We start from the raw sequence: 27,448 nt of genomic DNA on the forward strand, positions 1-27,448 counted from the left end.
GAGATTGCATTTAAGTGAGAAAATGTTGCCTATTTTTTTTTAAAGGGCCTCCTGCCCTCCTCATGGGCCTCTGTAGAATCTTAACCAGAATCTACCAAAATAAATAAATACTTTATTATTAATTTGATTCTATTACTTGCAAAAGTATATATCCATAAATCTAAATTTTCTAATCATACCTTCATACAAAAAACAAACAAAAAAAAACAAACAAAACAAAAAATAAAACAAAACACTGAACCTGTGTACCCTGTATGATAGTTCATGAGGTGATTTGGGATTTGCTGCTATTGTTCTGATCTCCTGTCATTATATGCTACCTTAAAAAAAATCGCACTCATTCTCTTTATTAATAAAATATCATTTTAAAAAAGAAAATAATATTAACCAGAATCTTTTATTTTGAAAACAGAGGACAGGAAGTCTTTGTTGGCAGGTAATCGACAGGGTTGTCGTGCTATCCGGCTACATCATTAGCTGGTTAGCGCTCCCTTTTTAGACCAGAATCCAACATTTACAGCTGAGGAGGGGTTCAGGTGAGATTGTTTGCACAGCTCGGTACAGTTTCCCAAAAATGTGATCTCGTGCGTTTTACTGTCGTCAATAGTTGAAGTTGTTTCCGGTGTCGTGCTAGCGACGTTAACGCTAGCCAGTTATGCTAGTGTTGCAAAACGAAGAAGGGGACTTCAGGCGATTTTAACTAATTTTAAGCATTAATATGGTACTTGAGATTGAAACAATCCTTTTGACGAGTTTAGAGGGTCATGCGTGGTGTCGTTTTGTTATTTAATCGGCATTCTTGAACAGTAAACCACAGGGAGATTAGCTAGATGAAAAGCTTTAGCTTGCCACTCTTTGTTGCTAGGCAACAGAACTCTGCCCCGCGTGCCTGAGGTAAATCCTGTAATTACATTAGTGTAGCAAAATCACGCTTTGTCAATACATTGTGCATGCTAACCTATTTTGCTCAAGTGCTTAAATTCTCAAATTAGGTTCCCGAAAGACCTGAAAAAACAAAGTGGCTCCTACTGTCGGTCTCCTCTAGGCTCTTTTTTCTTTCTTTTTCTTTTGTTTTTCATAATAATTATTAGTTTCATTCCAGTTATTCCATACATGGCTCAAACATATTTCAGTTTAAACATTCAAACAATAATTCAGTTGTGTGAAAAATAGGGAATAAGACAGTGCAAACAAAACATAAGAAAACCAAAAAGACAAACTATATAGGCTACAGCTATTTGCATATATGCATAGAGGTATTGACCAAATATCAAACAGAAATGTTTGACAAAAACGTCCAGTGTTTTCTCAGCTTTCAGTCGGTGTAATGTTTGGATGTATGTTCTATGTCTGTTTTGAATTCTTGTATTTGGGGTTTCTTCTGAGTCCATTTACATTTCTGAATGTATGTTTTCTCACATAAAACATAAATAAATTAAATTTTTCTTCTGACTATCAACTAATTTTTTTTCAAAGATTTTTTTTCTTATTGAACCCTTGAACTTGTCATTGTTTTAAAGAAATTTTCTATTTCCATCCAAAATAATTTAACAGAATGGCATTCGCAAAATAAAGGACAAATACTTTCGATTTCAGTTACTATCCACATCTCTGAATTTAGCAATTACCTGGTTATCAGAATAAATTAAATGCATGATTTTAAAGGACATTTATTTAATTTTGTTGGTGGCACAATATTTGTTACTAAAATTCCCAATGGACCCATTTAATGTTTTCATATTTGGAATTCCAAGATGGCTCTCTCTCTGCTCTTGTCTGTTTAGAGATACACAGCAGGCACCATGTTAGTCCCTATATTCACCCTGAAGCTGAACCACAAGATTAACCCTCGCATGGTGACTGTTGGAAAATTTGACGGAGTCCACCCATGCCTTACTGCAGCCACACAGGCTGGAAAGGTGAGAGATATTAACATTTCAATGTTAAAACGGCATATAACTTTTGTGAATTTGTAATAAGCAAAAACTCAATAGCATCATATGGTTATTTCTTCCTTTATTTTCTCAGGCATTTACAAATCCCATTTATGTGGCCTTGTTGTAATATTGTGGAAAATGAACAAATATATTTTGAATTTTTACTGATAAGCTCTTTCTGCACCCCTCACTGAAGTGTACTTCCCCAAATATCTTCACTTTTGATTCTATTTTCATTTCTTACTGATAATACTTCTTGTACATCAGGGATATGCAACTGGCTTTGCTTTAGGGGTCACTTTTGGAAAATGACAGGAGACCAGGGGCCAGTTACAGCAGCCCCATACATGTAGGATTTTTGGACATTTCTTGGATTTAAGGATGTTTCTAGGATTTTAGGGCATCCAAGGATTTTTTAGGACACTTTTAGGACTTTAGGATGTTTCAAGGATTTTAGCACATTTCTATGAATTGAGGACATTTTTAGGACTTTAGAATGTTTCTAGGATTTTAGCACATTTCTAGGACTTTAGGATATTAGGGGCTTAGCTAGGACCTCTGTCAGGCAGTATGGGTGATCCTCCACTGGCACTTTATTGATAAACAAGATCTTTTTTGATGTTTTATGCACCCTGGCACAAAAACGAGTCCTGGTGTGAATTACTTTATTTAAATTGTGAATTAGAAAATGATTGGGAGGGCACCTGTTACCATATGAGGGCCTGATTTGGCTTGCAGGCTATGAATTGAGTATCACAGCTGTACATCATACCTTATATGTTTCCACCTCATGCCCTGGATTCCCTCCGTTTCTCTCCCAAAGGTTTTTATCCATAACCCTCATGCTCGTGGTCAGAGACCTGTGGCCCACCGGCTGAGCCAGAGCACACAAGACTCTGACATCTCACTCCTCAACATCAACCAGGCAGTCACTTGTCTGACGGCAGGGACACTGGGACCAAACACCACTGGGGACACATTGTTGGTGGGATCCCAGACCAACCTGCTGGCCTATGATGTTCATGACAATGCTGATATATTCTACAGAGAGGTCAGTGGAACTGGAGAGATTAAAAAATACCAAAAGTGTTAATTGCAAGGTTATAGCTTAACAGAAGTGGATTTTTGTGAAAAAAAAATCTGCTTAACCCCTAAGTCAGATCTTTAGCAACTACTTCATTACATAATGATACCAAATTGCAACATAACATTATGCAATCAAGCACTCAACTCCCTTGTATTCCTCACTATTTGTTAATAAAGTGTTTTTATGTCAAAAGTGACTAAAAAAGTGTTATAGAGGAAAAAAAGTAACCCCTGCACACTTACTCCATGCCACACAAGTTTAATGAATTTTTAACATTTGAATGAACATTTCCATCCTACTTGAAGATCAGGCATGTGCAGGTGTTACATTTCTTCTCATGTGCGCTGTTATTTGATAGCCTTGCATCTACACAATGTACTTATAATTACCCTCTTTCAACTAAGAAAATGTTATTCTGATGTTTTTCCCTTAAAAGTTCATAAAGTTGGTAGCGAGTAGAGACCCCAAGTGTTACATTTTTAATTCACAGTGAGAGTCAAAGATGTTCAGAAAACACGTGCCGCTGATGTAAAAATGTGAAGCAAAACGGCAGCATGACTAGCAGAATCAAAACGCCTCACCAAAAATTAAGGCCCCCTCAATGTGTGTGAATGAAAGAATCAAATGTAAAAGGGAAAACAAAATTAACAAACAGAAACTAACAACCAAAAAAACATGCATTAACTTTGAAAGAAAGCATGCCTTCAAAACCCATTTTATAAAAAAATAAAATACATTTTAAAATATTTTTTTAGTAAAATTCACCCAAAAGAAAATAAAGGGGAAAAAAACTTTGGTGATGAACAAATGAACAAAAAAGCCAAAACATTGATGTTGACGCATATTAAAGCTATGTTACATTGTCAGCTACAGAAAAAAATTCACTGTTGTGGTTTCTGTGGAAAACTTTGCTAATGGCTGTCCTGCCCAGAGCAGTAGTTTCTTTGATATTAGAGGGTTTTGATGACAGCTGCACTGGAAATGAAGATGTACCTCAGGATACTGGTGATGAGAGATTTGTTTTTGTGCCATTTATGAATCAGATCATTTGAAGGGGAAGTGGAGCGTGAGATTGACGAGGCTAGCTCAGACGGCATGAGCTCTGAATGAGACAAATGGGTCAAATTCCTGTCCAAGAAAGAGACATTAGCACTGATTAGGAAACCCTTATCTCAGCTGCCTTTAACTTGATATCCAAGTAGTTTTTCCTGGCTGTGTTTCTGTTGCCACGAGATCTCAAAAGTGATGCACTTTCCTGGAAAACCACGGCCCTCAGCTGTTCTGGCCATAGCTAAAAAAAAAAAAGAGGAGCACCTAAATCCAACGGCTAATGATCCAAAAGTCTTTAGTCTCTCCAAAACAGAGCTGCTTTAGCTGAGTAACTCTCACTTTTGTCCATCTGTGCTCAATCCCAGAACAGTAAAGAGGTGCATGCAGTGTCCACCAGCAAGTGACTGTGATTTGTTATTTCCGTGCTGATTAATTGTTGTGATTAACTGTTGGTCTATGAAAAGTTAAAATAGGCCATGGATAACATAATATATGGATTATAACATGTTACTACAAAATATAATAATGAGATTTGAATAAAATGTATTTTCTAGCATCTAAACATCATTTTAAAAATGTCATAACTAGCAAAAATATATTTCTTGTGTTCACTGTTGTTCATTCCTTTTTCAGAAAAGTTTACAAGCAAAATGATTTTCATGTATGTATTTATTTGCATTATTAAAGACCAGAAGTAAACTCACATACATTTGATGGTTTATATATTTGTGATGTTTTTTCTGATAAATAGAAACTAGAGTGAAAACATTTATGCATCAGTGTCATGTCTGTGTAGAACTGAATACATAAAAATGAAATAAAGTAAAAATTAAGAAAGGTTCAAGCAGCATTACTTTACACACTGGAGAAAGTCTAGCTGTTTGACATATACAGTGCAGTATTTCGTCTTAAGGGACCTTGTTTTTGTGTTTTGTGTGTGTGTGTGTGTGTGTGTCTAGGTGACTGATGGAGCCAATGCTATTGTTTTGGGGAAACTCGGCGACATCCGGAGTCCTCTTGCCATCATCGGAGGAAACTGTGCCTTGCAAGGCTTTGACTATGAGGGCAATGACCATTTCTGGACAGTAAGCACAAGACAGTATTTGGATATCAGAATACATCACAATCGGTTTTATATTCAGGAAGATGGTTTCATTGATTAGAAATATAATGCATGAGTAATGAGACAGTGATGCTTCATCTAAGTGTAACTTTTTTCTTTTACTTTTTTTTTTTTTAAGTTGCATTTATGCACATCCAACCATTTTCTAGCCACTTACTCGACAAGACAAATTGCCAGAATTATTTGATTAAACCCATTCATTTTACACAAGTAGACAAGTGATTCTTTTAAATGGCTGAATAAACTTAATTAATGTATTGATTGGTTATCTGTTTTTTAGGTAACTGGAGATAATGTCAGATCTCTGGTGCTCTGTGACTTCACTGGGGATGGGAAAAATGAGGTAAATCCTTACTTGATTTAATTATTACAGATGTGTCTGAACTATACTAACTACATGCGTTAAATGAATATATATTGATATAATAATATGTTGATTAAAAAAAAAAGTCAGCTATTGTTTATTGTGTTTACAGCTCCTGGTAGGATCGGAGGATTTTGACATCAGGGTGTTCAAAGAGGATGAACTTGTGTCTGAAATGACTGAAAATGAGGTAAATGGATGCAAAGTATTTCACTCTTTAGAAATGTCTGATTTTTTAAATTATCTTAAAATCATGCTTTGTAGAGTGGACAGCTGCACATGAAATACTGAAAATCATCATTCAGGGTTCCCACGGTTGGGAAGTTCCTGGAAAAGTCGTGAATTAAAGGGACACGGCCTTGATGTTTTGTGAAGTACCCATATTTACCGGTCTGATCTATTAGCACATGAAGCTGGTTGGCGACGGGAGAGCTGGCAGTTTGCTTATTAATGTCTGGGAATGCATTTTTACAGACATACCCATTTTGAAATACTTAATTTAAGTCATAGAAATGGAAGAACTGGGGTAAAATATTATGGAAAAGTTTTGAAAATTCATTGGCAAAAATGTGTGGGAATCCTGATCATTGCACTATACGGATTATATCCTGTCTAATCTGTCCCATGCAGTACAGGAACAAAGTAAGAACAGTTGTTCTGTCTGTCCCTCTCCATACAGACAGTAACGTCACTGTGCCATATGCATGGGAGCAGGTTTGGCTATGCCCTGGCCAACGGCACCGTGGGAGTTTATGACCGCAACGCACGTTACTGGAGGATTAAGGTAACGCAGTCACTCATGTTTGACGAGAGAGGCTAACCTTATAAAACAGGAAAAATAGACATTAGTAATTACCTTTCAAAACTTTGACACTTGATGGGTGAAGGTGTAATGTTTGTTTCCATCAGCCATTCTCTCTGAAACCTCAGTTCTGTTTGTTATATGTCTGTCGCTCCCTTCTATGTCTGTTATCATGTAAAATGCCCCATTTTTGGTCACATGTCCTTATCCTTTTGAGCCTGCATGAGCGTTTTATTTGAAATGATAAACTTCACACTCTTTAAGGGCCATTTCACTGACAATTTGATGTGTCTTCATTTCCTTTTCAGTAATATGTTTTTTTTTCTTTCTCTGATCAGTCTAAGAATCATGCAATGAGCATCCACGCCTTTGACCTGAATGCTGATGGAGTGGTGGAGCTGATCACTGGCTGGTCCAATGGAAAGGTCGGCACACAAGCTGCGGACCTGGCATACAGAAACAAGCTCTCACACTTCAGAATTGTGATTTGGAATAAGATGTTTTGGACACAAGTCATTATTTTTTAACAGTATCTCTAGCTTGTCTATGATCACATCCCCCTTTTTGTTTCAGATTGATGCTCGTAGTGACCGCACAGGCGAGGTCATCTTCAAAGACAACTTCTCCTCCTCTGTGGCCGGAGTGGTGGAGGGGGACTACAGGTTGGATGGACAGAAGCAACTCATCTGCACCTCCATAGAGGGAGAGGGTATGTTGTTTGATTGTGTGTGTTTTTTGCTTTTTGGTTGAATTCGGGCCATACAGTCAGAGAGATTAAAGTCTGTGTGTGTGTGTGTGTGTGTGTGTGTGTGTGTGTGTGTGTGTGTGTGTGTGTGTGTGTGTGTGTGTGTGTGTGTGTGTGCGTGTTTGCCTGTGTGCTCACCCTGTAACTATGGTTTCAACAGTATGAAATTTCCAGTATGATAACAGATTCAGAAAAATTGTGGATTCATGGGTATCACATTATTATTATTATTATTATTATTATTATTATTATTATTATTATTATTATTATCAGTTGCCCTTAAATACATTAAAACAGATGGGTTATCATTTGGTTTAAGAAATGTTTAAGAAAACATTTTTTTTTACAACACCATAGATAAGTAATTGTACACAGTATGATTGCCATCAATTTTCATACCACAGTATACGTAGACACCAGTGTAGAATTGCATCCCTACCTGCAAATAACCCTTAAGACATCTAGCCATTAGGGTTTTTGGAGGACTTGTGCTGTCACCTGATCACAATGGAGATAAACAGAATTTAATTTGTGGTGAATTTGATTCTCTGATCTTTCATGTTGTGCCTCCAGCAGATCAACAATTCCTCTTCCAAAGTAAAGATAACTAACACCTTCCTGTCCGCCTCAGCTGTACTCTGAACTTAATTCACGAAAACATGCTGAATGTGATGATTTGGAAGGTTTCGGCAGAGATAAGAGTGTCATCAGTGTTGTAAATGTGTGTTTGTTGTAGTCCGTGGTTACCTGCCAGCCAGTAAAGACCTTAAGGGGAATCTCATGGACTCCAGTGCTGAACAGGACCTCATTAGAGAGCTCAGCCAACGCAGACAGAATCTGTTGCTGGAGTTACGCAACTATGAAGAGAATGCAAAGGTATATATTTATGTGTTTATTCTATCACCGTGTTTTAATATGTTTAACTTTCAACATTATTCAAAAGTACCATTAGTACATGGGGTTCCTGCAGATCCTCAAAACTGTGAAACACAAAAATTAGACCGTAATAAGTGTTATTATGTAGTGTGCTATTATTAATTTTTCTAACTTCTATGGCTTCCTAGCTTTTTTCTTGGCTGCTACCTTCAGGTCAGACTCTTGACTTTGAACTCAAGATGTCTCACAATACAATTTTTGTTTCTGAGATAGCAGGTCACATATAGATCACAGGAGTCTTAGCTGGCATTGGGCTGTATATTATTGCATGTGCTAACATCCACTCAAACTGTACTAATGTTTCAGGGTGTGTCAGAGACAAACAGTGGAATGGGTGTGATCCCAGCCAACACTCAGCTCCAGACGGCGCTGTCAGTGAGAGCGGCTACAGAAGCTCAGAAGGCTCATGTAGAGCTCAGCATTTCAACACCAAATGGTAAGAGTGTTTTAACACTAAAGCTCAGAGTGTCAAGAACTGAGTAAATACTAATAAGTTCCTGAATCTTCTCTGTATCCTCTCCAGAAACCATCATCCGTGCAGTGCTCATCTTCGCAGAGGGGATATTTGAGGGGGAGAGTCACGTTGTCCACCCCAGCGCTCAGAACCTGTCAGGCTGTGTCCGAGTCCCCATTGTCCCCCCAAAGGATATACCCGTAGACCTTCACATTAAAGCCTTTGTGGGAGGGAAAACAAGGTAGGTAAAGTTTGAGCGCTGTCATGAAGTTAGTGTATTTTTCTTCCCATGTAATTTAATGCCTGTTTTTTGTTTACCCACCGTCTCTGCACTTTATTATTTTTGTCCTCTCCAGCACCCAATTCCACGTGTTTGAAATCACCCGTCAGCTGCCTCGCTTCTCCATGTATGACATCACAGTTGACTCCTCAGATGCTCCGCCCACTGGACGGGTAACGTTCAGCATCAACGACCGACCACAGCGGGTAGGCTCTCAGACAGACAGAGGACAAAAGGAAGCGTGATTACGATTAGTCCCACAGCATGTTCAAGGCAGTAACATGCCAATATACTCAGGGTTCCCATGGATCCTTAAAAAGTCTTGAAAGGCATTGAATTCATTAATCTAGAAATACGGCCTTAAATAGCATTCAAATGTCTAAAGCTGTCAAAAGTCTTAAAAATGCTAAAAAATGTGATTTTAATATTTTTTTTCCTTTACATTGTGTTGTAAAATCTCAACATGATTGTTAGAAATCAACTTTTAAATAATTACCGAAATCCCTCTCGAAAAACCACCATGCACATAGGGATCGAGGAACAAACAACACATGTACCGCATCCAATCAGATGATAGATTTAAACGTTTTTTGTTTTTTTTTTCAAGGCAAACCAAATGGATATTTTTATAATAATATATGTTTTCCATGTGTGCCACTTGAGAAGTTTTAATTATTTTTGTTTTTGACATTTTAAGTAGATCATCGAATTTTTAAACTTGACCAAAAAAGTTGCTTTTATGTTACCATAAACATTTGGACTAAATGGTCTCTAAATGTAAGTCATTGATGTGGGATCATTTTTTTTCTTAAAATTTCATTATTGTGAAATTAGATTTGAATCGGAGTGGTATTAAAAAGTTTTAAATTTAACTTGTCCTAAGCTGTAAGGACCCTGATACTAGATTTGCTTATTAAATTCTGCATGTATGTAATAGGTAGTGTATGTAATTGTTTGCATGCATGTGCGTGTGGTTGTTTGTTTGTTTGTGTGCAGGTGGTGATGTGGCTGAACCAGAACTTCTTACTTCCAGAAGGAGTAGACAGTCCTGACATCACTTTTAATTCACTAAGAGGAGGAGGACTATTGTCCATCAGTATGGCCAGCAATGGACAGGTACACACACACACACACACACACACACACACACACACACACACACACACACACACACACACACACACACACACACACACACACACACACAGCAACAATTAGTGCTCAGCTATGAGCTTAAGTCACAATCATTGTGTGTTTGATGTTACACTTCTGTGCTCTTTTCCAGCCAACTTTAAGTTCACATTAACAAGAGAATCATATCACAAATGCCTGGGCTTTACAGCTCAAAATATGAACATTCAAATATTAAGTAAAATATAGTAAATTAGGCATAGTAAGTGAAAGGTATATTGAATTAAATTTAATGAGTCATATTAAATCAACTTTTTAGAGTTTAGATTTTGCTCATGAAGGGAAACTGAATAAAATGTACTTTCCCTCGCTGAGAGAGAGCAAAAAAATGTTAATTTTGCACAAAGTTATATTTCCTGACATTTACCTTTAAAACTGCTAAAATCAGATGGCTAATTAATCTCCACTTTGACCAATCAGATCACTCTGAAAACGGATGACATTGACCTGGCCGGCGATCTGGTCCAGTCACTGGCCTCCTTCTTCGCAATAGAGGACTTGTCCGCAGAAGCAGACTTTCCCGGCTACTTTGAGGAGCTACGCACAACACTCACTGAGGTTTGGCTTTAATGAGATGAATCCTCTACTGTTTTAACCATTTTATTCTGTGTATTTTACTCATACTGCAGTACATACACTGACCTGTACATGTACATCAAGACTACAGTTTTGACTTTAACAGCACCCTGTGTAAAAGACTTGTGGGAGCAAATGAAAACATAATTCTTGGTCAGGAAAGAGAATGTCGTTGTTGGTGCTGTGGTTTAATATTAAATCTTAAAAATCTGTATGTCAGGTGGATGAGTTCCACTCCGTCCATCAGAAGTTAACTGCAGCCATGGCCGACCACTCCAACTACATCAGGAACATGCTGGTGCAAGCAGAGGACGCTCGCCTTATGGGAGACTTGTGAGTAACCATTGCCTGTATTTCACAATCCTTGTGAAATACAGGCATCACACAGTTACGATCACAGGCGACTTATTTTCCATTCTTGTAAAACCTCAAAATACCTCAAAAAGAAAAAGACGACATTGATGTTTTTGGTTACACACACAGACACACACAGACACACACACACACACACACACACACACACACACACACACACCTCCGTCAATATACTCACATAACCTAATTTGGATTGACAGACTGATGTGAAATAATTTTTAATAGGTTTTGTAAATGGTGTGTAAGGCAAATTAGGTGACTTGTTGGAGCTTTGGAGCTTCGGTGGTGATCAACAGCAAATATTCAAAGCCCAAAAATTGTGTGGTATAGTATTGTGTTATAATGAAAGGTATTTTCAATATTAAGTGTACTCTCGCTAATGTAAACAGGATATAAGAAATTAAAACTGCCTCTTAGTTTATAAGGTTTAATACTTTACAATTCAGCTGCAACACAAGCCTAAAAAATAACCACAAAGCTAATACAACACCTCTCTAAAACAGTTTAAGCAAAAACTTGAAACATATTTATACAATATTGAGATTAATTCTGTTTTGTTTTTTACCACAGGACCAAACCAACTCATTATTTGTCTTCCTCTTTCCTTGATACCGTCCCTCTGATTTCCTCTCTTTGCTCTCTGCAGGACAACGATGAAGAAGCGTTACAGAGAGCTGTACGATCTAAACAGAGATCTCATCAACGAGTATAAAATCCGCTCTAACAACCACAATGCACTACTGTCCCGCCTCAAGTCTGTCAACCAGGCCATACAGCGGGCTGGTAGACTCCGAGGTAGGCCACTCTGTGTGTGCGCATGTGTAAAGACACTGCAACAACCCAAATCCCTGCACAACAATACAATTTCATGTGGGTGGACAGGCTTGGAGTCGAGCCTTTGTGTAGGAGACACAGGATGTGTGTGTCAGGGACTATCTGGGACAATCAATATTATTATACCGGGGTAGGTTTTTGGATTTAGTGTTATGTGTGTTTCCAGGTTCACATGTTTGCTTTCTCTAATGTTTGCATGATTAAACATTATCTTTTAGCATCCATCATTTTGGGCTCCAAAGCCTTTGCACACGTTGTGAAAAGTCAAAGCTTTGCTGATGTGGATGAGGGACTGCTAATGCTTTGCAGAGTACTTAAGTTTGGCTCACTCTCTACCCGACTGGAATGCCTCTGTTTCATTGTCTCCTATAGCTTTTTTTTGGAAGCATACAACATTTAGCATACTGGAGATGAAGGCAGTTTTATACTTGGCTGGAAAAAAACACACATGACCACATGTTATCATTTTATATGCTGGCTTTAGATCTGTCTCTGAACTGTAGCTGCATAACTAATACACATTTTGCCGTGAAAGTGGCAACATTAAAGCCTCAATTGGTAACTTTTTTAGAAAAATATGTTTTTGTCATATTTGATTAAACTGTCACTATATCCAGAGAGTAATACATGAGACATAATCTGTGAAAACCAAAATCATGTTCCTCTGTCTCCTAAAGGCATTTGCTCGAGGGGAAAACAACCAATCAGAGTCGCAGAGTCTCTTAACACAGGTGCATTTGCCTATTTGTTGCCTCAGATATTTTCAAACATATTTAAAGGAACAGTGTGTAAAATTTAGGGAGATCTACTGGCATATGTGCAAATATTGCAATACCAAGCTTTTCAAGAAGGTGGGTGTAGGAATGAAATAGGGAAGCTGTGTTCACACGGTCCAAGAAATCTGCTACCAGCGGGAATCTCTGAAAAGTTCCTTGCACTAGTGACATCTGATAAACGACTTGTTAGGGCAGGTTAATCAGAGTATGTCTACATATAAATGGAGAAAAATAAAAACGGTATTTTTTTTCTTTTCTCAAATTAAGGGCAAAAATTGGAATATTTTGTGCATGTAAGTTGTCAGTGTTAAAGGTTCAGTTTGTGAGATTCAGAGACATTTAGTGGCATTATTGGTGAGGATTGAAGATTACAAACAGCTGAAACTTCAGTGTTGAGCTGAATCATCGGCAAAGTTCTCTTCCTCTCCAAAATAAACAAGCCGGGTGATTTAAACTAGTGAAAACACTAAATAAAACAGTTCAACATTACAAATCAGTGGTTCCCTGATGCTGTTTGGCACATTGCAGACAGGCTGCTAGCCAAGCACCTGCTTATGTGGGCTCACTTTCTGAACCCCAGAAGGAGTAACAAGTTAGAGTCACTAAAAAGTTACCTGAAATTTAGGAAAAAAAGAAATAAAAGAAAAGATGTTAAAGTAAGGAAAAAATAAAATAAATATATTGATAAAATTGTCATAGTTAAAATAATAAAGATTTTGCAAGAATTGTGAAAAAAAAATCCAGAAACTATAACTATAAATGATAATTAATATTAATTTAGTTTTCTGGACATTTTTACTTTTTTTTTTTTTTAATTATCATTATTAACATCTAATAATTTCCCTCTGTCTTTTTAAAAAACTAATTCTCAGGTCATTTTTTGTTACCTTTTCCTAATTTATTGCATTTGGTGGGACGTCTCATACCAAGGTGCCTTTTTAGCCACGTTTAAAAAAAAAAAAAAAAAAAAAATCAAACTACTCTGCTTATGTTTCGAGGGTTTAAATGCACGTTAAAGGTGTCTGAAAACAGCACAAGAAAACTGATGCTCTTCCAGGATTCAAAGGGTTAATACTGATTTCACTATCAGATGGCAGTGAGTAGAGTTGAGGAGCTTTAAAGCATTTGGGTCATCTTTTATGTGGTATTACGTCTCGCATACCTGTCTTGTCTGCTCATATTAATCTCTGACGCTGTTTCTCCTCCTCCTCAGTGGGTAAGCCCAAGAACCAAGTGATCTCTGCCTGTCGAGACGCCATCAAGAGCAACAACGTCAACGCGCTCTTCAGGATCATGAGAGCTGGCACTGCGTCCTCCTGAGGCTGGACGGAGAGGGAGGCAGGATTGGACAAATAGGTCGAAAGCACAAGTACAACAGATCAGTACTGTAATGTTGAACACCATCTATTTCCAGCAAGGAAGAGGACTAAACGTGGACATGAAAAAGGGACCCTGTTGTAGCCTTAATCTATCTTTTTTCATGATTTAGGAATAAGCAACAGCCTAACAATTTGGCACCAGCTCCAATTTTAAACTCGAAATGCTGCAAGCTCGCAGAAAAATGTCAGTGTAGATCTGTGGCTGTTTGGAGGAGCTTGATTTAGTGCGTTTGAAGCATAGCAAGGTTGTCAAAATTCGGTGTAGGAGTCAGAGAGTTCAGCTGGACCAAAAAAAGGGAGTTGGACACCTCCCCCAAACTAGGCGGGTTTCCATTAACCCTGAAACTGTGCAAATTGAAACGCAAAACTGCATTGGAAACACTTTTCTTTGCTTTTATAGGTCACATAATGCTATGGCTATGTGCTTATTTGTAGGAACTGATGCAGCAGGCGTTACAAGAGGTGTTAGTACATCGCATAACTCTTCAAAAGTCGAGCGGAACATCCCGAAGTTTTGAATCCACAATTCTTCAGTGAAATCGTGGACTATCACCTCCCATAAATCCCTCATACGTGGCCGCTCCCACGTATAAGGGGCTTGCCTTTCCATCATTGCTCACGTAACACGCCTACGACGCCTTTGATTGGAAATAATGACGGTTTGACCGGTGGCCGCAATAGAAATAAATCTGCTAATGTTTTGAACAGCCATCACCATGCTTCTTGGAGTGTTATCGCCAGAGGAGAAGTTGCATAACATCACTTAATGGAAATGCAGTCACCTCACAATTGCGTTTTATCGACATTTTAAAAATATCACTTAAGTTTTGCGCAAATCTGTAATGGAAACCTGCCTAGTGTTTCTGAAAAAAAAGATAGTCTGGTGATGCTTTAGAGAAAATCATTAAAATCTGAACGGTTCAACATATTGCTGCAGTCTGAAACTCAAAACGGAAATGAGTCAGTTACACATTTGCATATTCTGGCTGATAGTAGTTAAGAGTTGAGAAAGAGTTAGTTCACTAGAGATGCTCCAGGTGATGTTGCACATTTGTCGGAGAAATGTTTAAACTATCTGTTTCCACAAAGACGTGAGGGGTTTGTGGTAGAAAATGACTCTGCTGGATCGGCACCCTGACTGTTTAATTCGGCTGACTGTGATGTTTAGAGAGGTCGCAGCTGGAGCGAGACAGAGAGCAGCTTCCTCTCACACGGAGAGTCGTGCCACTGAGATCACAGTTGGCCCCGACGTGTGACAGCTCACTCAGACTTTGCTCCAAGCTGTAGTGTGTTTGTAGCCAAAGAAAGCTTTTTTAAATCAACGAATGTCACAGAGGACCAACGCTGTGTGTTTTACTTGTTTACCTTTTGTAGGTTGTACACAGAGATTGTAAATGTCATTTTGTGTTTGTGGCAGAAACTGTTATTAAATTAACTTATATTTTGAAAGTGTGTATGTACTTTGGGATTTCTACTGGCATTCGAAGTAAAGTTCTGCAGGTTTGAAAGTTTGGCTGCACAGCTTGAGCTTGAAATACTCAATGTGCTGTTGCTTGTAAATTACAGGAAAAAAGTGAGAAAAAATTATAATAAGTGAAAATGTAACATGTAGTTTTTGGATAACATCTGTAGGCAATGCTGCACATTTTCAAGGGTGTTTGTGTCAGTTTAGTTCAGTTCTTTTTTGTGCATTTAATCAAATGAAAAAAACAAAACAAAACATAAAATGAACATGTAGGACAGGGATACTCAATTTCCTTTGCTTGGGGGCCACTTTTGCAAAATGACATGAGGCCAGGGGCCCGTTACAGCAGCCCCATACATTTCTATGATTTTAGGATGTTCCTCGGATTTTGGGTGTTTCTAGGATTCTAGAACATTTCTAGGATTTTAAGAGCATTTCTAGAATTTTAGGTTTTTTCTAAGATTTTAGGATATTTTGAGGATTATAGGATATTTCTCAGAGTTTAGGACTTGTCCAGGATTTTAGGATATTTAGCTAGGACCTCTGTCAGGGTTGCTAATCTTTTATTTGATGAACAAGCTCTGTTTGGATGCTGTTTTTTTTCCATATAACACGATCTCTGTACCTAACTAAAAAATGGCCACGGTTTAGTCGTACTAACCCTTCAAACAAGTAGGTGATAAAGACCGAAACCTCACAAAAACGTTCACTTCTTACTGTCAACTTTTCCAACTGTAACTTCCCCTCTTTCTGCATAGTTGTGATTGGATGCACACATGTTCACTCACAAGCCCTCTTCTATAGGCGCTACATATGGTTCAGTAAAGTCTGCAGTCATAAATTCCTATTACGACTGCACATGCTGAGTGTCTCTGCACGTATGCACTTTTCTGTGTGTGTAGCTTAATAAGCCTGTGAGAAACCCTTAAGTACAGCTTCTAGTAACTCATTTGACTGAGAGTGAAATCTGAGAACATTTTATTATGCTCAGTTTAATGTCTTTTTTCAGCACACTAAAACTAGGACCTCCAAAATAAAGTGTTGTTCTGCAGCTGGCCTTCATCTGTGACTGACTACCTCATAGAGACAAACTAAAAGAAAAAAAAGACATTAGTCATTAGCATAACATTAACTCCACACGCTCCACTTTTATTTATTTATCATTTATTGCTCTATTTCTTCCTCCTCAGTTGCTGTGTTGGCATCTGGCTTGAAGTCGCTCCGCTCCAGTTTTTTGAGTCACGTGGTCAGGCTAAAGGATGAAGATGCTGCGTTCAGGTGCCCCTGGTTTGCTCCGTTCTCTGAGAACTGCAATGTATTTGAGTAACCTACTTTGGACTAATGTGGAAAAAATTGACAGTAGGTATTGTAAATGGTTCATTTGGAAAAGTATGCCACTTTTCTGAATGCTAAACACAGTTTCTATATATATATATATATATCACTTATGGTCTTTATTAGGGACTGTTCACTATTTATGAGAAGGGATGGGGTGGTGCAAAATGGGGGGAGGCACTTCAGATATTTTTTTTAAGTCCAGGGAAGGTATTTCTATTTTTGATTTGGCTTAGGGAAGGGCCGATCAAATTTAAATGGTTGTATTTTATATTTCTATCAAATACCCTCAGAATCTGAAAAACAGCGAGTCCTAAAATCCCTTAAATGCCCTAAAATCTAAGAACCATCCTAAAATCTTAGCAATGCCCTAAATTCCTAGAAACGTGCTAAACTCCCAGAAATGTCGTAACATCCGAGAAACATCCTAAAATCCCTGAAACATCCTAAAATATTTTTTAAAATATTCCCAATCCCATCTTAAAATTATAGAAATGTCCTAAAACCCTAGAAATGAGCTAAATTCCTAGAAATGCTGAAATGCTAAAAAAAAAAAGTCCTTTAAATCCTATAAACATGCTAAAATTGTAGAAATGCTGTAATATCCTAGAAATATCTGAAAATCCTATAAACATCCTAAATTCATAGAAATGTCCTAAAATCATAGAAAGGTCTCAATCTTCTAAAAATGTTCTAACCCCCCCCCCCCCAAATAAGATAAATTTCAGTGTCCTTAATCCCAGAAATGCCCAAACATCCTAGAAACATTATGGGGCTGCTGCGACTGGCCTCATGTCATTTTGCAAAAGTGGCCCCCAAGCAAAACAAGTTGAGTTTCCCTGCATTAAACCTTAAAGTGAAAACAAACATTGTTAGTTATCGGGACCCTACATGGAAGAAAAACATATATATTAATGGTACCGTTTATCAAAACTTATTCTATATTTTCCTACACTAAATCAGACGGCGCTTATTTGGATATTTCCTACAGCCGTTGAATGCAACCTTACCATACCCGAACAGGCTTAGCGCCAGACAACTCGTTCTAACACACACACACTAACACACACACACACACTCTCGTGCATACATCATCTGGGCTGCTCTCCTCTCTCCTCTCATTGGATGTTTGTCGCTGGGAACTTTGGAGATCCGTCTCTTTTGTGGTTCGGTGCGCAGAGAGGAGCTTGTGTTGCAGTTTTCGGACAGCACAGATGTTTCCAGTTTGACCTCCTCCTCCGTCACGTCTGGTAAGTTTGAATGACTCGCATGAATCCTGGAACATTTCGTGGCAACTGCGGCTGCAAAAACTAGGCTTCTTGTTCATCGTTTAAAACATGCAGACTGTTTCTGGTGAGAATTGGGACTTTCTGTGTAAACTGCGCGAGAAGTTTGTGGCGCTGTCGGTCGTGTACTCGTGGAAGTTGTGCGCTTTGGCAGAGACGAGAAGCTGTGATTAGACGCCGTTATTTAGGGATATGTGCAGATGAAATGTTGGGACACTGTGTTCTTTAAAAGAGTTGGTACCCTGATGCTCACTTACGTAAGACGCAGACACTCCCCCTCTGAACGGAGTTATAAATCGATGGGAATCTAGGAAAAAAAAAAAAAAAAAAGCATCGCTATTTCATCAGCATTTTGTAACTTTATGGCTTATTTCAGAGTAGTTATTGTTTGTCATCTTATGCGTACTTCGGGGTGATGTCAAGGAGGTCCTAACTATGTTTAAACTCACAATTAAACCACATTTAGCCAGTTTTAACAAATATGCCAGGACATCTTGTGGTCTCCAAATAACCAAAACCATGCTACTAACAACTAAGTAAGCACTGAAATACAATAAAGGAAAACGATGGTGATTTTCCGTGTCTTTTCGTCTCTAAAGTGCATGTTTGCTTTTTGCAACAGGAACGAAATTTCAAGAAGAATCTGCTGAATTTATTTCTGCCAAAAAGCAAGATTAGCTCATAGTTTTGGAGAAGATGAGAGCGTGTTTCACAATCAGAGCGTAGACATCCAAGACAGTAAAGCGAACAGAAATCCTATTAACAATATTGTTATGTGTCCATTCCTCCATTTCCTACAATCTTAAAAATGTCTTAAAATCCTAGAAATGTCCAAAACTCAGAGAAATGTAAAAAAAAAAATCAGAAGAAATGTCCTAAAGTCCTAGACATGTATTTAAAAAAAAAAATCCTAAATCAGAGAAATGTCCTAAAATCTGTGAAATGTCAGAAAATCCGCGTAACATCCTGAAACACTAGCAATGTATTTAAATCCTTGTTGCAACAGGAGGCTTTATGGATTTTTATTTCTTTTTTTTGTCGTTGTCGTCCAGGATGCCCCCACCTATTTGTGCCAAAGGAGCAGAGGAGGATGGAGAGAGACACGATGGGCGCACATCCAGTGATGTGACTTCTTTTTATAGACAAATGGTGAAGTTTGAAGTAATATTTAGCAATGCGGCAGAGAGGAGGAAGGAAAATCACTTCTCTTCATCAAATTCTGCAGAGTAGCCTGCAAATCTGCTCCGTGTCAGTCTCCACTGCTGTCTGCAAAGTGGCAGCTTTCCACTGCACTTCTGTCCAAAATTTAGCTGACGTCAGTGTCTCCAGAAGATGCTGAGAAAGATGGTGACGTTGAGGAGGTTCCTCCACGTGAAGGGAGACGTGATGTGCACGATGCTGCTGCTGGTGCTGTTTTGTCTGCTGCTTTACGCCCGCCAGGTAAAGACGGAACCAGCAGATCAAGACTTTAGCACATTGTTTAACTAGACAATACCACCCTCTCCTTCTGGAAAAGTCCACTTTCCTTGTCTTATCAAATCCCACCTATGTCTCCAGGTGGTGGTGTCCTCTGGGTGGGACAGGCCTGTGTGGAAGCTGGAAATCCATGGCTCCACCAGCTCCAGCAGGAACCTACTGGGTGCCAGCGGGGCCAAAGGAGGCCAGGAGTCTTCTGGGGTATGACATGATCTGATTCTAGTTATCTGTGTGTGTTTGTTCGCATTTAGGTATCAGAATCAAAATATCTTTATTAAGTATAATGAATGCACTAAAAATTAAAGCTGCAGTATTTGTATTTTAATCTAACAATTGATCAAACGCCGTTGCATGTAGTGACAAACCCAGATAATTCTTTTGATTGGAGCAGGCGTGCAGCAGCGCTCAGTAGCAATTTTAGAAGCATCCCAGAGGCTAAGAATCAGTAGCTGCAGCACAGCGCACAGAGCAGATCACTGCATATAGTGGTGTAACTGCACCCGCTGTAAGTGTCCCAGCTCGCTGTAAGTGTCCCAGCTCGCTGTAAGTGTCCCAGCTCGCTGTAAGTGTCCCAGCTCGCTGTAAGTGTCCCAGCTCGCTGTAAGTGTCCCGGCTCACTTATGGTCAAGTTGGCAGCAAAGATAACAAAAATGTGGACCCCACCATGTGCTTGTGTTGACATCACGGTAGCGGCATCCCGGAACGTATATAGTAGATACAGAGGGATGCCTAGAGCGTAATATGTAGACGCAGAAGTCCACTTCAAAGCGGCAATATGTGACGACTTGAGATGAGAATTTGTTGCAATGTCACAGTAATCAGTGGTAATTACAGGCTTGATGGCTTGCAAATTGTTAGTTTTACCCTCTGTCGCTGTGACCAGGATTTTCCCATAGATCTTCTGAAAGACAGATAGTGGATTAGGGGAAAGGCAACATCAAATCCACCAAAAATCCCATGCACATACTGCACATCAAACTTTTAGTATCTGTTCATTAAGATGACATTTATTTGCTTTAATTAATGTTTTCTGTCTCACATCATTTCTCTTATTTAGCAGATCCAATCCAGCCCTTCCGAGCCACAAATGCCATCCTGCAAGCCCCAATCCAAGTCCAAACCTCCTCAGTCTAAGCCCAAACCTCCTCAGTCTAAGCCCAAACCTCCTCAGACCAAGCCCAAACCTCAGGTCAAATCTAAGGGGAAATCCAAGTCCCGACGGAAAAATGCTGTTCCGACCAAGCCAGCTGGCAAGCCCCTGCCCACGATGCCACCGTTTGACTTTGAGGGCTATCTGAGAGAAAAGGACAACAGAAACTTTAAGCTGCTCATTGACCAGCCAGATAAATGTCACATCGAAGGAGCAAAGGAAGAAGGAGGAGAAGAAGGAGGAAGTGAAGGGTCTACTACTGCACCCTACATGCTGATTGCGGTGAAATCCATCCCTGCAGATTTTGAGAAGCGTCAGGTAAAATATGACACGTTGTTTGTTTTTTTTGTAAAAAAAAAATGTTGCTTTTATAAAATCTGTGAATTAGTGTTCTGTATTTTTCAGGGGATAAAATAAATACTGAGCATTTAGAGTTTAATGTTGCTTGGTTAACACCTGAAACTTCAGCAAATTGCCTTAATCTCTTTCAAAATCACGGGAGGGAGTCAGTGAGCAACTTCACAAGAAATAACCCCAAATTAGCATGGAATTAGTGAAAAATTACAAGAAAATTAACTGAAAATTAGCGCACAAAAAATGAAATGGCTTGAAAAAGTGCTAAATATGTAAATTTAATTAACTTTAAATATATAATTACATATTTTCCCACCCCCACCCCTTCCCTTTTTCAAATTTTATATTTAGAAGCTTCCAGTTCATTTTCTTCTCAGCTTTTCCTGATTTCTTGCAATTCGCAGCACCTCTCTTACAGAGTTACTCATTGTCTTTTTATCGATGTTTTCAAAATAAATCAAACCAGTTTTCTAAGATTTTAAAGTTATAAATACTTGTGAAAAGTGTCTGAATGCACCACAAGACATTGATGTCAAGCTAGGCTTCAAAGGGTTAATGCCACGGATTTAATCATAATATAATATAATATAATAGCACAATAATGCAAGTACACCCTTTTAATATGCATTAACTTTTATTTATTGGGGATATTCAGACGTTGGAATTGGAACTCAAAAGAATATATATATATATAATTTTTATTATTTACTTATTTATTTAAATATTTTTCAACTATTAATATATGTCATGAGCATCGGAGCAGATGGGCCCAGATGCAAGAGATGGAAAGCAATGGGAATTAAAAAAAGATCGCTCTTTATTTCAAGGTCACAGTAACTGAACATCACACAGTCAAATTAAGGATCACAAAGACTGAACTGAAAACCAGATCTTCAAATCAAACTAGACAGACGAGAGGATGAAGTCCAGGTGGAGAAAAAAAGGCAGAGAAGCTCAGGTGAGGGGAATAAAGAGGAACGGGCAGAGCTGATGGGTTGAGAGAAACTGATGAGCAGAGAAGGACTAACGAGGCTGCTGCAGGACGGCTGTGTCCATGGTAAACGGGGGACAGACAGCAGAGGAACACAGGAGGAGAAAACGCAGTAAACTGAAATCCAAAGAAAACACAGTCATCTTAATAATAATCTGACCAAGTGAAATTAAAAACAGACTAGCTAATGAAGGCAGTTTAAATGAGTCTTAAACAGATTCTCGGTCCCGTCTTCCCAAAAGTCTGAAAGAATTAGGACGCAGCGGACAATATTAGAGCTGTACCCAACTCCGAATTATGTCAGTCGAATCTGATTTGGACTATTTTTAAGAGGTATAAATGCGTCAAAGTTCACAGTGGGGTATTTACTGACGAATTTTATGTTGTAGAACGAAACATATAAGTCTCTTAAGCTTGTGTTAACCACAGACATTATTTCAGGCTTCTAACAAAAAAAAAACAAAAAAAACACTTATTTAGAAAAAACATTGACTTTGAGATGAAGGTGCTGAAATGCTAATTTATTTCTGCGTTTTAGGACTCATTACTGGGGTACTCTTAATAAAGGTTTATAATGTATTCACTCGGTCAGTTTATTGATCAACAAAATAACCTCTTTCTCTGGGAACGTCATTATTTTTAGGTGGTGCGTCGGACCTGGGGCAAGGAAGGAGTTTTCAAAAATGGTGTGTCGATCCGTACTGTTTTCCTGCTGGGGGTCCCCAGGAATCGGACCGCTCTGCCTCTGTGGGATCGGCTCCTGACCTACGAGAGTCAAACCTTTCGGGACATCCTGCTGTGGGACTTTGAAGACACCTTCTTCAACCTGACGCTGAAGGAAACACATTTTCTGAAATGGGTCAACAGCAGCTGTCCTCAAGTCAAGTCAGTGTTTATCAGCAGAAATCAGATCTGATTTTTAGCCTCATGTGACTCATATCTGATGCTTTTCCTTCTATTTCTTCTCACGCAGATTCATCTTCAAGGGCGATGCTGATGTGTACGTCAACGTGGAGAATATACTAGAGATGCTACACGGTCAGAAGCCAGACAAGGATCTGTTTGTTGGCGATATTATTATCCATGCAAAACCTATTCGCCGGCGCAGCTCCAAATACTACGTGCCAGAGTTCGTTTACGGAGGGGGTTTGTACCCGAATTACGCTGGAGGAGGAGGCTTCGTCATGTCGGGACATACGGCACGGAGACTTAGCTCTGCCTGTCAGCAGGTACTTCAAAGATGAGTTTTAATATTTTATTTAAATCATGTACAGAGCTGAAATTATCTGCTACCTAATAATATCCAAACATTTCAAATGAAGGAAAGTTCACATGATTTGAGAGGTAGCTAGTGAAAAACAGTCAAAGGGATCATTTATGGAGCAGCAGTAGGTCAAGGTCACATTTATTCATATAGCACATTTAAAAACAATCAAGGGCGACCAAGTAATAAGTCCAATTTTGTTTTTTTCTTGCTTATATCTTATTTTTGTTGTCTTATTTTATTTGCTATGTTCAAAATAAAGAACAAACTAACTACGTCTCTTTTTATAATTCTTTGATCTACTATATTTTTTTATCACTTCCAGGTGGAGTTGTTCCCCATTGATGATGTCTTTTTGGGAATGTGCCTCCAGCTGATCGGTGTCAAACCATCGCGTCACCAGGGTTTTCGGACCTTCGGAATACCCCGACCGTCTGCAGCGCCTCACCTTCAGACTTTCGATCCGTGTTTTTACAGAGAACTCATGGTTGTTCACAGCCTCAGTGTTCCTCAGATCTGGCTTATGTGGAACCTCCTGCACGACCCCAATCTGAGCTGCCACAACAGGACCAGCCCGACGTCCTGGCCCTTTAAGTGGAAGGACAAGCTCGGAGAGGAGACGGACTACGATGAGAAGCAGGTGTTTGTCACGCATTAGCTCCTGCAGGACCGAGTGAGATATGCAAAAGCCCCAGTGAGGATAAACTGGTTATAAAGCGGGATCTGTGGCTGACTTGAAAGGCTTGAGATGTGCTCAAAAGTGCAGTTGAGTCATATGAGACTTTATCCGAGCTGGCAGATTGTCTTTGGGGAAATGAATTGGCAAAGGCCTAATGTGCTTCAGATTTTCAGCGAGGAAGCCCAAAGAGAATTTAGGCTTTTTTCCATCCGAGCCCATCTGTGTGTTCATACAGTGATTGTGAAACAATCATGCAGCAAGACCTTGATTTGCAAAGAAGATTGTGAGAAGACTTTTGAATGTGTAATCTTCAGAATGTATTGCGTTGTTATTGTTTGCACAGAAACACGGTGAGACCCACAACATGACGACGTGGTTAGCTGGTTTAACCCCATCTGAGCGCAAATGCATCTGTGTGTCTGTTTCAGTGTTTCACAGTTGGTAAGAGACATAGACCTAGACTAGAAAACATACAGCCTTTTTTTCTCTTCAAAAACTGTAAACAGGAAACCAAATATTCAAACTACATACACAAAACCTCGAACTCTTTTGGCAAAATCAAACACTCGTCTCAAAACCATTTTGTTTTTGCTCACGATTCAAACAATGCTCTCAGATCATGCACACAGGCAGTGCGTATATAAACAGTGAGCAGGCATTTACATCAACAGACAGAAAACACAGTGTTAGGGTATGCAGCTTTTCATTGTGTTTAAGTAACACATTTTGCTTCTTTTTTTTTTTAAAAAAAAACAACTTAAAAAATATATATTCAGAACCTCTCATCTTTTTGCTGGTTTTAGGCCAAAAGATCTCATCCACATTGCAGACAGTGTTCTTCATTATGAGGCAACAGAGGAAAAAACCCTGGTGTGCTGGATCCAGTCTTTACCACAGTCAGTACATTTACATGATGTTAGAAAAAGTCGAATTATTGTGTTAGTCCAACTAAAACTGGACCTGTAAGTTACATGTAAAAATGTTAACGAAAACATAAAAAAATAATATATATAAAAATATATATATATTTTCAAATAATTCAAAATGGTGGAAAAATCTAATCAGGCAAACTTTAATGGTCCTTGAGGCTTTTCTATTGAGCACAGTGAGCTGGACATGCCTGTCGAATTTAAGGTTAGTCCGATTTATGGTGTGAGGGGCGTGGCCTCTCCAAAATTGAATTTCTGGGCCTTTTTTTTACAGCGCCACCATCAGGTCGATCGGTATAGTATTGCTCAGAAATCCGTAAAAAGTACATATGTCTACTAAGTACCATATTACGGAAATTTATATATCTATACATATAGATGTATAGACTGGATGCATCAATGCTGACAGTTTCTGTTTGAGTGTACACACACCACTTACTCCTCGAACAAGTGTGAACAGTTTTTAGCCGGTGTTAAATGACAGCTGTGTTGTAGTTGTGTTCAGCTTCTGCCACCCATGTTTACCATTTTGCAACACAAGTGCATCACAGGGCACAATCCGTCCTTGTGAAATGTGTTTTAGGGAGTACAATGTGTTTAGAGTTTTGCCAAAAGAGTGAGTGATTCCATAAAAGGGTTTAGCACACCGAGTATTTGTTTCAGAGACTGGGGTTTAGTTTTTTAGCAACTGTGAAAAACTGCAATGTGCTGACTCACATCGGACTGCGTGGGCAGCCAGGACTGGTGAGGTCTGTTTACTGGGTGAGTGGAAAGACAGTCAGGACTTTTTGTGTTCTTGCTGTGAATCACAAGCGAAGATGCCCCTCGCTCCCTTGGGCTGGATAGAGGCACAAACGGACAGGCGCATTATCTGTTCCCTGGAGGAAGAACAAATGAAGCCTAAATGGGAACCAGCTGCACAGTGAGAACCAGCTGGGACCATAACTCTCTCTCTCTCTCTCACACACACACACACACACACACACACACACACACACACACACACACACACACACACACACACACACACACACACACACACACACACACACACACAAACCTCTGCTGAATGTTTGTGGAAATGCCTGAGGAGTCAGGCATGTTTCCTTTTATGTGAACACTATCATTACTTTAATTATAATGATTTGAATTGTTTTGTATAGTTCTGTTTTTCAATAAAACTCTTTATATCTCCAGCCCTCATCTGTTTTCAAAATGTTGCTTTGTTTCAACAGCAAAACATGTTAGACAGCTGCGTAGCTCCATGCAGGGCCAGTCTGTCCGCCACTTCGGTCCAAACTGAAATAAATATCTCAACAGATTTTTAAAAGGATTCCCATAAAATTTAGAGCAGACATCTATGGTGCTGTGAGAGCTTATGTGAATCGCTGATGATCCTCTGACTTCTCCTGTAGCGCCACAAAGAGGCATGGTTTTGAATGAAATGTTTTGATAACTATTGGATCAACTGCCAATAAATTTGGTACGCATTCATGAATGAACTGACATTTCATTTTGTGCCATCATTAGGTAAAAAAAAAACAAAACCCATTACTATTACAGTACTTTGGGAATACACTTATTATTATCATTATTATTATTATTATTATTATTATTATTATTATTATTATTATTATTATTATTATTATTGGAGATTTTTCTTCTGGTGTACTTCCATGAGACCTCAGATCAGATCAGATCAGATCAGATCAGATCAGATCAGATCAGATCAGATAAGATAAGATAAGATAAGATAAGATAAGATAAGATAAGATAAGATAAGATAAGATAAGATAAGATAAGATAAGATAAGATAAGATAAGATAAGAAAAGTTAAGATAAGATAAGATAAGATAAGATAAGATAAGATAAGATAAGATAGAACTTTATAATCCTGAAGGAAATTCTTGTGCCAGATTGCTCCATTAATACAACAGAGCATCAAATAAGTGAAAAGAAAATACAAAGTTTCTGAAATAAAATGCAAACTTTCCAGTAATAATAATGTTTAAAATTAAAGTAAATAATAATGTTTAAAAGTAAAGTTTGCACATGGAGTTCAAAATTTTACATTAACACATGTACAGTACTACTGCACAAAATGTATAGAGACAAATATTCTTTAGTTCCTGTTTGAATTGTGATTAAAACTTTCATTCCAAAGTTGTTAAATACAGCTGCTTTTGCAGTGATGTGCCACTGGACGTCGTCAGCTGATGGCTTGGCCGGACAGAACCGTTTGTGGTGTTCTTGTAGGACGGACAGGGGGGGCAGTGGATCCAAAAAAACCTTGACTTTCTTTTGTGAGTCTGTTCTTTGCTCCCATTGTGATGTTTTTTTATTTTTTTTTATTTTTTTTTTTTACTTCCTACACTTTACCTCTTTTGCCTAAACCTAACCATTCGTGCCCTGGTTTGTTAACTCTGCTCCCTGAAACAGGCCCGAAATGTGGCAGCTGAAGTATCCATAACGAATCTGGTCGAAGAGCTCCCTCTGCTGAACACTTCATCCCACATTCACTTTTCATCTGAGCTCTTCATTGCATCACTATCTTTATTTTGGGTATGTTACATCAACATCTGCTGAACGACTCATGGCACCTGTCAGCTG

The 27,448-nt window shown here is 38.7% G+C and overlaps 2 protein-coding genes across 3 annotated transcripts; both read left to right on the top strand.

Moving 5' to 3' along the window:
• The first annotated feature begins 416 nt into the window (after positions 1–416).
• Positions 417–16,425, top strand: bbs2 (Bardet-Biedl syndrome 2). Its single transcript, XM_088079719.1, has 18 exons — positions 417–536; positions 1,785–1,919; positions 2,761–2,988; positions 5,034–5,159; positions 5,478–5,540; positions 5,674–5,751; positions 6,241–6,345; positions 6,702–6,788; positions 6,937–7,072; positions 7,845–7,984; positions 8,351–8,480; positions 8,568–8,739; positions 8,855–8,984; positions 9,775–9,894; positions 10,390–10,527; positions 10,766–10,878; positions 11,567–11,715; positions 13,744–16,425. Exons 2-18 carry the CDS (start codon positions 1,803–1,805, stop codon positions 13,848–13,850), a joined length of 2,139 nt encoding a protein of 712 aa, XP_087935845.1. The 5' UTR covers positions 417–536; positions 1,785–1,802; the 3' UTR covers positions 13,851–16,425.
• Positions 16,426–17,260: 835 nt separating this feature from the next.
• On the top strand, positions 17,261–26,332 carry b3gnt9 (UDP-GlcNAc:betaGal beta-1,3-N-acetylglucosaminyltransferase 9). 2 transcript variants are annotated; one of them, XM_042496343.2, is made up of 7 exons: positions 17,261–17,959; positions 19,048–19,435; positions 19,553–19,672; positions 20,529–20,939; positions 22,610–22,851; positions 22,940–23,195; positions 23,556–26,332. In XM_042496343.2, exons 2-7 carry the CDS (start codon positions 19,328–19,330, stop codon positions 23,886–23,888), a joined length of 1,470 nt encoding a protein of 489 aa, XP_042352277.2. In that variant the 5' UTR covers positions 17,261–17,959; positions 19,048–19,327; the 3' UTR covers positions 23,889–26,332. The 2 variants fall into 2 exon arrangements, with proteins under 2 accessions (XP_042352277.2, XP_042352278.2); XM_042496344.2 differs by having other exon boundaries at positions 20,532–20,939.
• Positions 26,333–27,448: the final 1,116 nt, after the last annotated feature.

This window comes from Plectropomus leopardus, chromosome 7 (genome assembly GCF_026936395.1).
Source record: "Plectropomus leopardus strain MGB_pleo_1.0 chromosome 7, ASM2693639v1, whole genome shotgun sequence".
NCBI lineage: Eukaryota > Metazoa > Chordata > Actinopteri > Perciformes > Serranidae > Plectropomus > Plectropomus leopardus.